The sequence below is a fragment of the Euphorbia lathyris genome, chromosome 2 (assembly GCF_963576675.1).
Source record: "Euphorbia lathyris chromosome 2, ddEupLath1.1, whole genome shotgun sequence".
Classification (NCBI taxonomy): Eukaryota; Viridiplantae; Streptophyta; class Magnoliopsida; order Malpighiales; family Euphorbiaceae; genus Euphorbia; species Euphorbia lathyris.
The window spans coordinates 77,993,335-78,009,174 of record NC_088911.1 but is presented as its reverse complement, the minus strand read 5'-3'; the positions used below and the strand labels follow the sequence as shown (position 1 = coordinate 78,009,174).

At 32.2% G+C, this 15,840-nt stretch overlaps 1 protein-coding gene across 1 annotated transcript; it reads right to left on the bottom strand.

Moving 5' to 3' along the window:
* Nucleotides 1-240: 240 nt before the first annotated feature.
* On the bottom strand, nt 241-1,167 carry LOC136220587 (ethylene-responsive transcription factor ERF098-like). The gene has a single exon (XM_066008400.1). It carries the CDS (start codon nt 1,139-1,141, stop codon nt 752-754), a length of 390 nt encoding a protein of 129 aa, XP_065864472.1. The 5' UTR covers nt 1,142-1,167; the 3' UTR covers nt 241-751.
* Between the last annotated feature and the right edge of the window lie 14,673 nt (nt 1,168-15,840).

The window sequence follows — 15,840 nt, the reverse complement described above, 5'->3', positions numbered from 1 at the left end:
GAAAACACAGAAAAAACAGTATATACTTACATTTTTCGACGAAAACAATATGATAAACTAGGAAAAACGATGAAAATAACATAGAATCACCATTTCTTCGATAGTCACAAGAAGAAAGAAACCAAGAAACAAGCAGGAAATGGAAGATGAAGAACCATGACTTCGTTTTCTAGGATTAGGAAGTTGCAAAATCAAGAGAGGAAGAAGAGAAATACACTATGATTTGGAGAAATGGTGCAGATTTCGTGCAATTTAAAGGAAGATAGGAAGATCAAAAGCCTTGAAATCATTAATGGATGAGCCAACTGTTTTGCGTAACCAAGGAGAAGGGGGGAGAGACCTTTCGCGTTTGGGGAAGTGGGAAGATTAAGGGTATTATGAGAAAGTCATACAAAAACAGTCTAGATATGTAGTAGGTTGAGTAAATGAGTTAAATATGTAAATGGATCCCCATTTGACTTAGTTTTGTAATTTAGCCTATTTGAAATAGTCTCGGTTTCCTTATTTAGAGAGATATTATGTTACAACCAAACTAGATGTAAAACTAAGCTAGAGTTAAGTTGAGACCTAAGATTTACAATATGTTGATACAAAATCGTCAACTTTCTTTCCAATTTCCAAAAAAAAAAAATTAAAATGCTTGTACATAGAGTTGATTTATGTGGAGAGTACACGTAGGATACTTGGTGTCTCATTGTAATTTGTATATTGGTTAATTTGATTATTATGCATGCTTAGATTGAGACAAGGATCATTTTTTGTTGCTGTTTAGGTCTTCTTGCTCAAGCATCTCTTCCAGCAACTTATCATCCAAGTATTCGAATTCGAAAACTTCCTTTTGCATTGTTGAAGATGAAGTTGAAGAAGAAGCAGCAGCAGAACCAAAATCCCTATTAGCAGAAGGATATTCATTAGGAAAATTAAGAACAGCTAAATGACCTCTCATTGAATAAGCTGCTCGATCATAAGCTCTTGCTGCTTCCTCCGCCGTATTAAAAGTTCCCAGCCACACCCTAGCTCCTTGCCGAGCAGAGTCACGTATCTCCGCCGCAAATTTTCCCCATGGCCTCCTACGAACGCCTCTGTACTTTACTTCTCCGACGGATCCTTCATCCTTATTACCCCTCGTATCAGCATTCATGTTTAGCGTAATAATTAAGTGTGTTTTTGCATGGCTATGTAATATTATGGACTGTTCTAATTTATAGAGTGATAGAAAATTAAATTGCAATTTGCAAGGTTTGGCAAGATTTGAAGGTCAAAAAGATATAATTAAGAAACGTGGGGAATTACTATTAGTGGGTCGTAATTAATTCAAAGATTCATAGACGAAGAACAAGTTTCGACAGCGACTGTTGAATACAGTAGGAGTCCAGTGCACCTAGATGGTCAAGGTGGTGGCTTTCAGCTTTGACCTTTTCCATATATTCTTAACCTTTTTTTTGTTTCTATAATGTTCAATAAAGTTAATTGCAAAATTAGTACTAACATGTACTCCTTCCGGTCCATAATAGAAGTCTTTTAAAGTTAATGCACACTAAAAATACAATTAATTTTAAGTAAAAGATTTTGTTACCCTTGTAATAATTGCATCCACTGGTAACTTTATCTATTCCCAAGATAAAAAAGTAACTTAAATAGGGGTATATTTGGTAAAGGTAAATTAATGTGTATAGATTTAAGCAAAATGTCATGTATTGTGGAACAAAAAAACTCTCTAGAAAGACTTCTATTGTGGACCGGAAGGAGTATTTTTTTTAAAAAACAACCATATATTAAAGGAAAAAGTACGACAATAAACCTTGTGGTTATATCTGTTTTCGAACAACACTAGTGTGGTTTAAAATTTTGCAAAATGGTACATTGAAGTTCATTCCGTTAGTAAACACATACCAAATTGACTAACGGTGTTAAAAGTCAAAGGGAAAATAGTTAGTTTGGTCCTTATATTTATTTATTTTATAAATTAAACCCCCTTATTATCTAATTATCACAAACAAACCCAAAAATAAAAAAAATAAAAATCAATTATACCATCTTCTCCATCTCTTTAATTTCTTTTTTTTCTCTTTCTCTCTCTTCTCTCTTAATTTTTCTCTCTCTAAAATCAATTGAACACCAAACAAACACCCCACCTTATTGTCCCCTTCACATGTTGTTTCTTTGGTTTCTAATTCTAATGCTCACATGTTTCAATCTAACTCGATCTGATCCACAGTTTTATGACTCATCCGATTGTTCATCAGATTCAAACTATCCAAGTTCAAGATACACTTGCAAATCTCACCACAAATCATGCTCTAGGTTTTTAGTCTACAGAGCAAATCAAAACTTCAACTCTATCTCAACTATCTCTGGTTTGTTCCAATCCGATTTTCAAGAGCGGCTTGGCCTAAACAATCTCTCACCTTCGTCAGACATCCTTATATCAGGTAGAGAAGTTCTTGTTCCTGTCATATGTTCTTGTATAGACAACTTCTTTCAGGCAAATTTTAGCTACATTGTTCCTGAAAACACCACTCTTTCGGACATCTCTTTATGATGTTTTCGAAGGATTAGTGAAATTCAGTACTCTGCTAGCATCTCAAGAAAATGGTACTGAAATTCATTTGCCTTTGAAATGTGTCTGTCCTGATACAAATGATGAAGTTATGTGCTTAATTACTTACCCTCTAGTAGAAGGAGATGGATTCAATCTATTAAGCAAGAAATTTGGTATTCTTTTTTCGTATGCCGGGGAAAGTTCTATATAAATTTTTTCTAAATTTTTTCCTAGGGGATAATGAGGTGGGGTGTTTAGTGGTGGTTCAATTAATTTTAGAGAGAGAAAAATTAAAAGAGAAGAGAGAGAAAGAAGAAAAAAGATCAGAAATTAAAGAGATGAAGAAGATAATATAATTGATTTTATTTTTTATTTTGGGGTTTGTTTGTGATAATTAGATAATAAGTGGGGTTTAATTTATAAAATAAATAAATATAAAGATCAAACTAACTCTTTTTTCTTTAACTTTTAACACCGTTAGTCAATTTGGTATGTGTTTGCTAACGAAATGAACCTCAATGTACAATTTTGCAAACTTTTAAACCACACGGGTGTTGTTCGAAAACAGGTGTAACCACAAGGTTTATTTTTGTACTTTTCCCTAAATTAAATGCAATCAAAATACAAAGCTTGAAAAATAAATTCAGAGCTCTAAAATATTACTTCATAAATCATGACCTAGAATAGGGAGTTCTAGCAAGACCATGCGCGAATTTATTTACAAAACGATTAACATAACTGATATAATTTATATAAATTTTATTAAAAGAATCTAATAATTTCCTACAATCATGAAATACCACGACCAACTCCACGATGACTTCTCTTAGGCCATCGCCTAGACCCTCACAATTTGTGATGCCTCAAATTTCCAATATGCATCTAATAGGGAGCGCTCGGAAAAGTGTTTGATGATGTGGATGATGTTTGAAAGAGTGTCTTGCATAAAAGGGACATTACTATTTGCTTTTTTATAGTAATGTTGCCACTTTTTGGCATTTATTGACATCCTTAAATCAATTAAACATTAAAATATTTTATTGTAATTAAAATAATTTATGTATAAAATAATAATTTATAGGACTATATTAGTAACTTTTAGAGTTACTTAGAATTGAAGCATTTAAAGAAAAGTTGTTAAAAATGATGTGGATTAGAGAAAATAAAATATTATATTTTGCAATAATGTTGTCTTGTTGAGATTATTAGGTCCAAATTCCAAAGATCAATTTCTGGGAATTATTTTGCTTCTCTCTTGTGAGTCAAATACTTGTCACATATGTGTTAAAATTTCTAGTCTTTATACCGTAATAATAGATTAGGTTATATCCTTTAGGTGGATGAATTAATATGTTTTAAAAGAAATTATATATTAAAAGGACCTTAACTGAGATTTTCCTAATTATTAATATAAAAATTGTATTTTTTTTATTGTTAATGGATTGATTTATATTTTTTTAAGATGAGAAAAAGAAGTTAAATTACACAAATATAAATGTATTAATGTTACATGTATGATTTTAGAAAAAACATTATGCTCATGAATTCAAAACCTTACCTTGATCTTAAGTGTCATGTTGCATGTTGTTATATGGTGCATGATGTACACTTGCAATTAGTTTGGTAAGGATTTGATTTATGAAATTAATTTATATATTTAACTAACATATTCTTCATTTTGATGGTTTTAAGTTAAAAAAGAAAAAAAAAATTAGAAAGAGAGCGCTACAAGGGAAAAGAATGAGAGTTGGAGAAAGAAATAAGAGAAAGTGAGTGAAAATCATAAGAAAGAAAGAAAGTGAAAGTGAGAAGAAGATATATATATATATATATATAGGGGAGGGATCAAGTGAGAATCCTCCCCTAGGTGAGAACTACCCAAAACTACGTAGTTTTGGATGTCAAATTTAATAAAAAAAAAAATGCTGATGTTGCTGAAGTTCGAACCCTGGCCTCCTCACTCACACTCCACACTACTTACCACTGAGTCATTTACTTTCCTTATATATTTTGCCGCGCGCGGATTAATATACAAATGCCTTTGTAGCTTCTATTGTTTAATATTTGATGCATGCACTTATTAATATTGATTAAATTCGCATAATAATTATTAATAGAAAAAAACAAATGTGCATAATAATTAATTATTAATAGAAAAAAAAACCAAGAACATGCTCTAATTTCTTATTTATTTAATTCCTCTATATTTTTGTAATTTATGTTTTAAATTGTTAAGGGCGATGTTCTAAATATTGTTACATATGTTCTAAACTTTATAATTTGTGTTCTAAAAATTAAGATAATGTTTTAAAAAAATAGTAAATATATGGACTATTTTTTTGTTAAAAAAAAAACTTACATTCTAAATAACATAACGTATGTTCTAAAAAACATAACATATGTTCTAAAGTTTATAGTTTGTGTTCCAAAAATTAAATATAATTTTCTAAAAAAAGCAGTAGATATCTGGATCGTTTTTTCACTTGTTCTATAATATAATTTATAACTCATGTTCGAAAAAACATAACATGTGTTCTAAAAAATATAACGTATGTTCTAAAAAATATATCGTACGTTCTAACTTCATAGTTCGTGTTTTAAAAGTTAAAATATATGTTATAACGTATGTTTTAAAAAATATATAGTTTGTGTTCTAAAAATTAAGTATAATGTTCTAAAAATCAGTAGATACCTGGATCGTTTTTTCATTTGTTCTATAATATAATTTATAACTCATGTTCGAAAAAACATAACACGTGTTCTAAAAAACATAACGTATGTTCTAAAAAATATGTCGTACGTTCTAAACTTCATAGTTCGTGTTTTAAAAGTTAAAATATATGTTCTAACGTATGTTTAAAAAAAATATTTTCTTATATAACATAAATTACAAAAATATAAAGGAATTAAATAAATAAGAAATTGGAGCATGTTTTTGGATTTTTTTCTATTAATAATTCATTATTATGGAAATTTTCTTTCTATTAATAATTCATTATTATGCAAAAAAAAATTTTCTATTAATAATTTATTACTATGCACATTTAATCAATATTAATAAGAGCATGCATCAAAATTAAACAATAGAAGCTACAAGGGCAATAGTATATTTATCAGCGCGCGACATAAATTACAAGGAAATCAATTGGCTTAGTAGTAAGTTGTGTGGAGTGTAAACAAAGGGTCTCAGGTTCAACCCCCCTAAGCAGCAGCATTTTTTTTTAATTTTTTCTACCCAAAACTACGTAGTTTTGGGTGGTTCTCACCTAATGTGAGTTCTCACCTAGAAAAGGATTCTCAATATATATATATATATATATATATATATATAAGGGAAGTTAATTATGTTTTCTTGAACTTAATTGAAGGTTAAGTAAAAGTTTGAAGTGGATTTTTCTATATTTTACAAATTTGCCCAACTCCACCATTTTTCGTGATATTGGAGATTGAACCATTGGATCGAGCTAATATTTTTTACTATGACTTTAGACATTGTTTTCTAAGTTCTGACAGGGAGAGATTTAATTTGGATATTTTTAGTATGGGTTCATCCTAAGAAGAATTCTAAGGTAGATTTGGGAGTTTTGTTGGGGCTTTTCTTTAAATCTTTGCTAAGTAGGTAATTTATCAACTAACTTTTTATGAATTTGAGTATACGATAATATATATATATATATATATATATATATATATATATATATATATATATATATATATATGTGTGTGTGTGTTAAGTAATCTTCTATAGATTTATTTTTCAAATTTAATTTTACTTTTTAATTAAAGATTGTTAAATTAGTGTTTTTTATGAATATATTATTTAATTGATGAAATAAAGTATATATAGAGAGAGAGAGTTTGGGGAGGGATCAAGTAAGAACCCTCCCTTAGATGAGAACACTCAAAACTACGTCATTTTGAGTATAAAAATCAATTAAAATCAATAAAAAAACACTCGCTACTACTTGTGGGATTCAAACTTGGGCTCTCATATCTATACTTCACCCTACTTACCACTAAGACAATTATTTCTCTTGTTCATTATATGACACGCGCTGCTTAATATAACATTGTACTAGTAGCTTCTATTGTTTAATATTTGACGCATGCACTTATTAATATCGATTAAATATGCATAATAATGAATTATTAATAGAAAAAAAAGAAATATGCAGAATAATGAATTATTAATAGAAAAAAAGAAATGTGCGTAATAATGAATTATTAATAGAATGAAAAATGAGAAAAACAAAAAACACGAAAACTTAAAAAAAATGCAATAAAAAACGAAAAACAAAAAAAAATCGTGATGGAAATATTTCATCACGTTTTTCGAGCTTTTTGTTTTTCGTATTTTCAAGTTTTAACGTTTTTTTCATTTTTAATGTTTTCTATTTTTTTTTGTTTGTTTTATCGTTTAATAAGAATTGTGCATGATAAGTATTAATAATAAAATGCAAGAGTTAGTCGTAATGAGGATTCATGTCTATTATTTATGTAATGCTCATTACATAAATTTGTAAAGAAAACTTGAGTGATGTATTTGTGATTCTAAAATCTAAGAACATGCTCTAATTTCTTATTTATTTAATTCCTTTATATTTTTGTAATTTATGTTATATAAGAAAATATATTTTTTAAAACATACGTTAGAACATATATTTTAACTTTTAAAACACGAACTATGGAGTTTAGAACATACGATATGTTTTTTAGAACATGTGTTATGTTTTTTCGAACATGAGTTATAAATTATATTATAGAACAAATGAAAAAACGATCCAGATATCTACTGATTTTTTTAGAACATTATACTTAATTTTTGGAACACAAACTATATATTTTTTAAAAAAAACATTAGAACATATATTTTAACTTTTAAAACACGAACTATGAAGTTTAGAACATACGACGTATTTTTTAGAACATAAGTTATGTTTTTTAGAACATGTGTTATGTTTTTTCGAACATGAGTTATAAATTATATTATAGAACAAATGAAAAAATGATCGAGATATCTACTGATTTTTTTATAACATTATACTTAATTTTTGGAACACAAAATATAAAATTTAGAACATACATTATGTTTTTTAGAACATACGTCATGTTATTTAGAATATGAGTTATAAATTATATTATTGAACAAATGCAAAAATGGTCCATATATTTACTATTTTTTTAAAACATTATACTTAATTTTTAAAACACAAATTATAAAGTTTAGAACATTATACGTTATGTTTTCACCGTTGGATGATGGAGTGTAAAATTAATCCAATGGTGAAAACACACAAAGTAAGGCTTACTTTGTCAAAAACAAAGTAAGCATAGCTTTTACCATGTACAATATTTAGAACATCGTCCTTAACATTTTAAAATATAAATTACAAAAATATAGAGGAATTAAATAAATAAGAAATTAGAGCATGTTCTTGGATTTTTTTTTTCTATTAATAATTCATTATTATGCACATTTCTTTTTTTCTATTAATAATTTATTATTATGCATATTTAATCGATATTAATAAGTATCAAATATTAAACAATAGAAGCTAAAAGGGCAATGATATATTAAGCAGCGCGCGGCATAATATACAAAAAATGCAATTGGTTTAGTGGTAAGCATTGTGGAGTGTAGTTAAGGAGTCCAAGGTTCAAACCCCCCCTATAAGCAGTAACGATTTTTTTTAATTTTCCTACGTAAAAACGTAGTTTTGAGTGTTCTCACCATAAGGACGTGTCCTCACCTAAAAAAGGGTTCTCACAATAGCTCTCCCCTATATAGTTTTATAGTATTTAAGTTAGCATTTGATAAATATATTTTAAACTTGTTTATGATAATAATGAATTTATAATTTATTGAAATTAAGTATATAATATGATTCATGTGTTTATTGTTAAGAAATTGATATTGATAAGTATATTTTTAATTTGTTTAGTGGTGATTTTTGGTTTGTTTATTTAGTAATGATTTATTATTTAATATTTTGAAAATCGATTGAGTAAATGCATTAAGAAAATTGATGTTGTTGTTTTTAGGTGAATTTAGATTTAAGTCCAGAAATGATTGTTATGATCTGTGATATTTTGAAAGACAAATAATGATTTTTTCATCTAGGATTGCTCAAGTAGTAGTTAAAAGTTCATATCTAAGGGCGGTATGGTCAGAATATACGGCTGACAGTCCTAATATTAGATAAGGAAAAAGAATCTCGATTTTTCATTGTCTCAACGTGTTGGATAGGTTTCATCTTGAGGAACTCTCTATTGGTTTTGTGTTTGCTGGAAATGGTAGACTTCCCTACACTTGTGATATGTTGATTGTTGAAAGTCTTAGTGTGAGTGAAGCTTTAAGCTAGCTGAAGGCAAATGGATTTCAAGATGTCACGCTTCAATCGGATTCTCAACTTTTAGTTCAAGCTATCAATAATCAAAAGGATTTGATCTCTATGTTGTTGGGGTTTAGTGTCCTATAGACAATTGTTCTAGGATAAACTCAATATAAATGAAGTGTTCTTTATATCATTTGTTTTAATGAGATATGGTTTCATAACTTTATCAAGGCAATCCCTTTTAAAGAACTAAATAAAGTCTAATAAAAGGAACTCCATAAGTTTGTTTAAAGTGATTATAAAGTGTTCATACAAGCATGAAGTGAGACGAAACTTTATAATAAACTAATAAACTTAAAACCACCCCAAGTCAAGTAATATGTTTAGGATTGACATATCACTGTTGAGACTTGCATGTAACAATGTCTTCTGTCCCGATAGAAAGCTGATCTCACAAGCTTCATATATACAGATATCTGAACAGTTACGTGGATCCAATGAAAAGGAGTTCATTAGGATTGGGGACCCGAATTGAGATAACAGGATGGGTAGATTCATCCTTGTCACTTGTTCATCTCATTGGTATTAATAGGTATAAGTAATCCTCAGACTCAAAGTAATGTTAATTGGTCATTCTGGATTACGGAATGTGATACTTTGATCCTGTTGTAACACGATCCTTAACAGAGATGACTTTGGGGTGTGAACGGCAGACGTTGGGTATCACAGGAAGTAATTGCAGGATAATTATACATTGGATTCAGCATTTATCACTCCCGATAAATGGGAGATACATCCATGGATCGCTTGTGGAAGACTCGACTCTAAATCCTTGCAAGGTGATAGCTTAAGACTTGAAATACAGATTTCACTTAACCTATCTAATTGGAGTTGACTCGGCCTGTACAAGTAAAACGAACGTCCCGCTATATGTGACTTGACATTATCCATAGTCATAAGATTCAGTTCAAGGATGTAGCTGATAAAGGATTGAATTATACCGTAACTAATACAGAAAGGTCAACGACAGAATCAACATGTCTTCTTATAGCTCTGGGGGAATGTTTCGGATTTGCTAATCACATTTCGCGTACTCATTCCGTTATGTAAAGATTAAATATAATTCCGTGAAAATTAATTTAATAGTTACATACGGCTAGAAGCAATAAGAACCTAATGGGTCACACATAAGACTTGGAGCCCAAAAGAGAAACATATTTTAATTAATTGATGGAAGCCCAACTGAGCCCAATAGGGCCCAGTAACTAAGGGGGGCGAAATTTATGTATTAAGTACATAAATAATTAATTTGATTTTATCAATCCTAATTAGATTAGGATTATGAATTAAATTAATAAAAGGATAATTAAATTAGGAGTTTTAATGAGATTAAAATTACTCCTATTATTATCCAATAAGGTTATTATTATTATCTTTATATTTAGATATATTAATAGATAATAATTAAGAATTCTATTCCGAATTAAATTCTTATCCAAATCAAGTTAGATATCAACCGTATGAAAAGCAATCAAGAATAGATTGCCTCTAACAAATCAACACAAGATCAAGGAATAAAAGAAAGAGATGGAAATCAATTGAATCGGTAGGAAGCGGTGAATATCTCGTCCTCGGCTAGGGGGTCGAAAATTCTCTCTCCTGGAATGTATGTGTATATCGAAAATCACACTAGGGGGGTATTTATAATCTCTTGTATCTAAACCCTAGTTAGATAGAATTAGGTTACTGAATAAGAATTTAATTCGGAATAGAATTCTTAATTATTATCTATTAATATATCTAAATATAAAGATAATAATAATAACCTTATTGGATAATAATAGGAGTAATTTTAATCTCATTAAAACTCCTAATTTAATTATCCTTTTATTAATTTAATTCATAATCCTAATCTAATTAGGATTGATAAAATCAAATTAATTATTTATGTATTTAATACATAAATTTCGCCCCCCTTAGTTACTGGCCCCTATTGGGCTCAGTTGGGCTTCCATCAATTAATTAACATCTGTTTCTCTTTTGGGCTCCAAGTCTTATGTGTGACCCATTAGGTTCTTATTGCTTCTAGCCGTATGTAACTATTAAATTAATTTTCAAAGAATTATATTTAATCTTTACATAACGGAATGAGTACGCAAAATGTGATTAGCAAATCCGAAACATTCCCCCAGAGCTATAAGAAGACAGGTTGATTCTGTCGTTGACCTTTTTGTATTAGTTACGGTATAATTCAATCCTTTATCAGCTACATCCTTGAACTGAATCTTATGACTATGGATAATGTCAAGTCACATATAGCGAGACGTTCGTTTTACTTGTATAGGCCGAGTCAACTCCAATTAGATAGGTTAAGTGAAATCTGTATTGCAAGTCTTAAGCTATCACCTTGCAAGGATTTAGAGTCGAGTCTTCCACAAGCGATCCATGGATGTATCTCCCATTTATCGGGAGTGATAAATGCTGAATCCAATGTATAATTATCCTACAATTACTTCTTGTGATACCCAACGTCTGCCGTTCACACCCCAGAGTCATCTCTGTTAAGGATCGTGTTACAACAGGATCAAAGTATCACATTCCGTAATCCAGAATGACCAATTAACATTACTTTGAGTCTGAGGATTACTTATACCTATTAATACCAATGAGATGAACAAGTGACAAGGATGAATCTACCCATCCTGTTATCTCAATTCGGGTCCCCAATCCTAATGAACTCCTTTTCATTGGATCCACGTAACTGTTCAAATATCTGTATATTTGAAGCTTGTGAGATCAGCTTTCTGTCGGGACAGAAGACATTGTTACATGCAAGTCTCAACAGTGATATGTCAATCCTAAACATATTACTTGACTTGGGGTGGTTTTAAGTTTATTAGTTTATTATAAAGTTTCGTCTCACTTCATGCTTGTATGAACACTTTATAATCACTTTAAACAAACTTATGGATTTCCTTTTATTAGACTTTATTTAGTTCTTTAAAAGGGATTGCCTTTATACAGTTATGAAACCATATCTCACTAAAACAAATGATATAAAAAACACTTCATTTATATTGAGTTTATCCTAGAACAATTGCCTATAGGACACTAAACCCCAACATACTCCCACTTGGACTAAAGCCAATTGTTTCTACAAATTATCCCAGTAGAACTAAGATGACGATCATGTACTTTCTGGGTTAAGGGCTTTGTCAACGGATCTGCAACGTTGTCCTCTGTAGGCACCCTTTCTATTCTCACATCTCCTTTTGCCACAATTTCTCTTATAATGTGGTATCGCTTCAGGTAATGCTTGGATGCATTATGAGACCGTGGTTCCTTTGCTTGCGCAATGGCTCCATTGTTATCACAGTACAGTGTAATGGGATTTACAATGTCAGGCACCACACCAATTTCTGTAATGAACTTTCTAATCCAAACCGCTTCCTTTGCTGCTTCCGCAGCAGGGATATACTCTAACTCGGTCGTAGAGAAAGCTACGCTTCCCTTCTTGGAACTCTTCCAACTGACCAATCCCCCATTCAAGATAAACAGGTATCCTGATTGGGATTTAAAATCGGTTTCGTCTGTGAGATGACTTGCATCTGAAAATCCTTCTATTTTTAGATCCCCTTCTCCGTACACTAGAAACATGTCCTTAGTTCTTCTCAAGTACTTAAGGATGTTCTTGACGGCATTCCAGTGCTCGTCTCCCGGATTACCTTGGTAACGACTCGTCAAACTTAACGCGAACGCTATGTCAGGTCTAGTGCATAGCATAGCATACATAATCGAACCAATTGCGCTGGCGTACGGGATTACAGCCATGTGCTTCTTATCATCTTCGATTTTAGGATATTGATGATTGTTTAACTTTACTCCATGTACCATGGGTAAGTTACCTCGTTTCGATTCAAGCATGCTAAACCGCTTTAGCACCTTTTCAATGTATGTAGATTGTGAAAGACCAAGCAGTCTTCTTGATCTATCTCTGTAGATCTTTATACCAAGTATATAAGCTGCTTCACCAAGGTCTTTCATGGAGAAGTTACCTGATAACCATACTTTAACCGACTGTAGTAGAGCTATGTCATTTCCCATTAATAATATATCGTCCACATATAATATCAGAAATGCTACAGAGCTCCCACTTGCTTTCTTGTAAATGCAAGCTTCTTCGCAATTTTGTTCGAAACCAAATTATTTTATGGTTTCGTCAAAACGCTTGTTCCGGCTTCTAGATGCTTGCTTGAGTCCATAAATGGATCTCTGAAGTTTGCAAACTTTGTTTGCATCCTTTGATATGAAACCTTCAGGTTGCATCATGTATACATCCTCAAGCAGGTTTCCGTTTAGGAAAGCTGTTTTCACATCCATTTGCCAAATCTCGTAATCGTAGTGAGCGGCAATAGCAAGCATTATTCTGATTGATTTGGACATAGCCACAGGAGAGAAAGTTTCATCATAATCAATTCCTTGCTTCTGACGATATCCTTTCGCTACTAACCTAGCTTTGTAGGTGCTAACCTTTCCATCCATGTCAGTCTTCTTTTTGAAGATCCACCTGCACCCAATGGGTTTTATCCCTTCGAATGGATCAACCAAAGTCCACACTTGGTTGGTGTACATGGAATCCATCTCAGAATTCATGGCCTCGGGCCATGCTTTAGAATCTGGACTAGTAAGAGCCTCTTCGTAGTTTTCGGGTTCGTCGTCTAACACGGGAACCTCGTCATCATCTCCCACTAGAAAACCATATCTAACTGGGAGTTCACGAACTCTTTGTGATCTATGAATAGGTGGCACCAGAGTCTCATCTAATGGGACTGTTTCGGGTACCTCAATCGCTTCTGTTGTTTCAGTCGGTGTTTCTTCTTCTTGAACTTCGTCAAGTTCAATCATGCTTCCCTTTTCGGTTTCTTTGAGAAACTCTTTCTCCAAGAAGGTTGCGTGCTTGGATACTTTTACTTTCTGATCATCTGGATGATAGAAGTAATACCCTACGGTTTCCCTGGGATATCCAATGAAGAAACATTTGTCAGATTTAGAATCTAGTTTGTCAGACGTAATGCGTTTGACAAATGCTGAATAACCCCATACTCTCATGAATGAGAACACGGGTTTCCTACCGACGAACAATTCATATGGTGTGGAACTAACGGATTTAGTTGGTACTCAATTTAGGGTGAAGAGGGCAGTTTCTAAGGCAGAGCCCCAGAATGTCTTTGGAAGTAAGGCTATGCTCACCATGGATCGTACCATATCTAGTAAGGTACGGTTCATCCTCTCGAATACACCATTGTGTTGTGGTGTATAGGGAGGTGTCCATTGTGAGCATATCCCACATTCAGTTAGATAATTCAGAAAATCATCTGAAAGATATTCGCCACCTCGATCGGATCGAAGTATCTTTATTTTCTTTCCTAATTGATTTTCTACTTCATTCTTGAAGCATTTGAATTTCTCAAAAGCTTCTGACTTGTGCTTCATCAAATAGATATAGCCATATCGGGTATGGTCGTCTATGAAGCTTATGAAGTATCTGAATCCTCCTCTTGCTTGGACTGACATAGGACCGTATACATCTGAATGAACAAGTCCTAGAGTGTCTGATACACGCTCACCTTTATTGCTAAAGGGTGTCTTTGTCATTTTACCTTTTAAACATGCTTCGCATGTTTCCAATGATTCAGGATCAATTGGATCTATAAGCCCATCTTGATGTAGCTTTAGCATGCGTCTTTTGTTTATATGGCCTAAACGACAATGCCACAAGTAAGTTGAATTATCTAGCTTATGTCTTTTGGTATCAATTGCGAAAACAGAAATTTTGTCATCTAGCACATAAATCCCATTTTGTGATATTCCTGAAAAATAGAAAATCGAATCTCTATAAAAATTGCAATGTTTTTCTTTTATTGAAATATGAAAACCGTCGTCAACAAGACGGCTAGTAGAAATAATGTTACGAGACATTTGCGGAACATACAAACAGTTCCTTAATTCTATTACAAGCCCAGAGGGCAAATTCAAAGCATAATCTCCAATTGCGAGGGCGGCAACTCTTGCTCCATTTCCTACTCGCAAGTTTATGCTTCCTTTCTTTAATTCCTTAGTCCAATTTAGTTCCTACATATTTGTACAAATATGAGATCCGCATCCGGTATCAAGTACCCAAGATTCAGACTGTGAAATTGTATTTATTTCAATATAAAACATACCAGATTTTGAGGTCCCGGCTTCTCCCTTCTTGAGGGTAGCTAGGTACAGCAAACAATTTCTCTTCCAATGCCCCACTTCACCACAATAATGGCACTTTCCTTTGGGATTCTTCACTTCCTTTCCCTTTGTTTCGGTGAGCATGGCCTCCTTGACTTTCTTAGGATGGTTTGAATCGGGAGAGATCCCTTTCCTCTTCTTTGATCATTCAATAACAAGGGCCGGTATCTCCTCGTTTTCTTTTATACTGGGCTCGACTGTCCCGAGCATATTTGCAAGCTCTTCAAGAGAGATTTGCAAGCCACTCACTTGGTAGTTCATGATGAACTGTGAGTAACTCTCAGGGAGGGACTGAAGAAGTAAGTTTACACTTAGTTCATGATCCATCGCATCTCCAATACTAGAAAACTTGGTGATAAGACCGATCATCTTGACACAATGTGCCATTACAGATGTGCCCACCTGCATCTTGCATCTATATAACTGTTTTGTTATCTCGTAGCGTTCGCACCGAGTTTGATTCACAAATAACTCTTTTAGGTGCTTGGCCATGGAATAGGCATCCATATCTGCATGTTGCCTTTTCAATTCCAGTGTCATAGATGCAAGTATGATGTCTCCCGCTTGATCGTCATCAGCCTTATGCTTCAAGTAAGCATAAAATTCCTGGTAGGGAGCACCATTCGTTGGGTAAGGGGGTATCGGTGTATCAAGTACATACCCTTTCTTCTCGAACTTCAA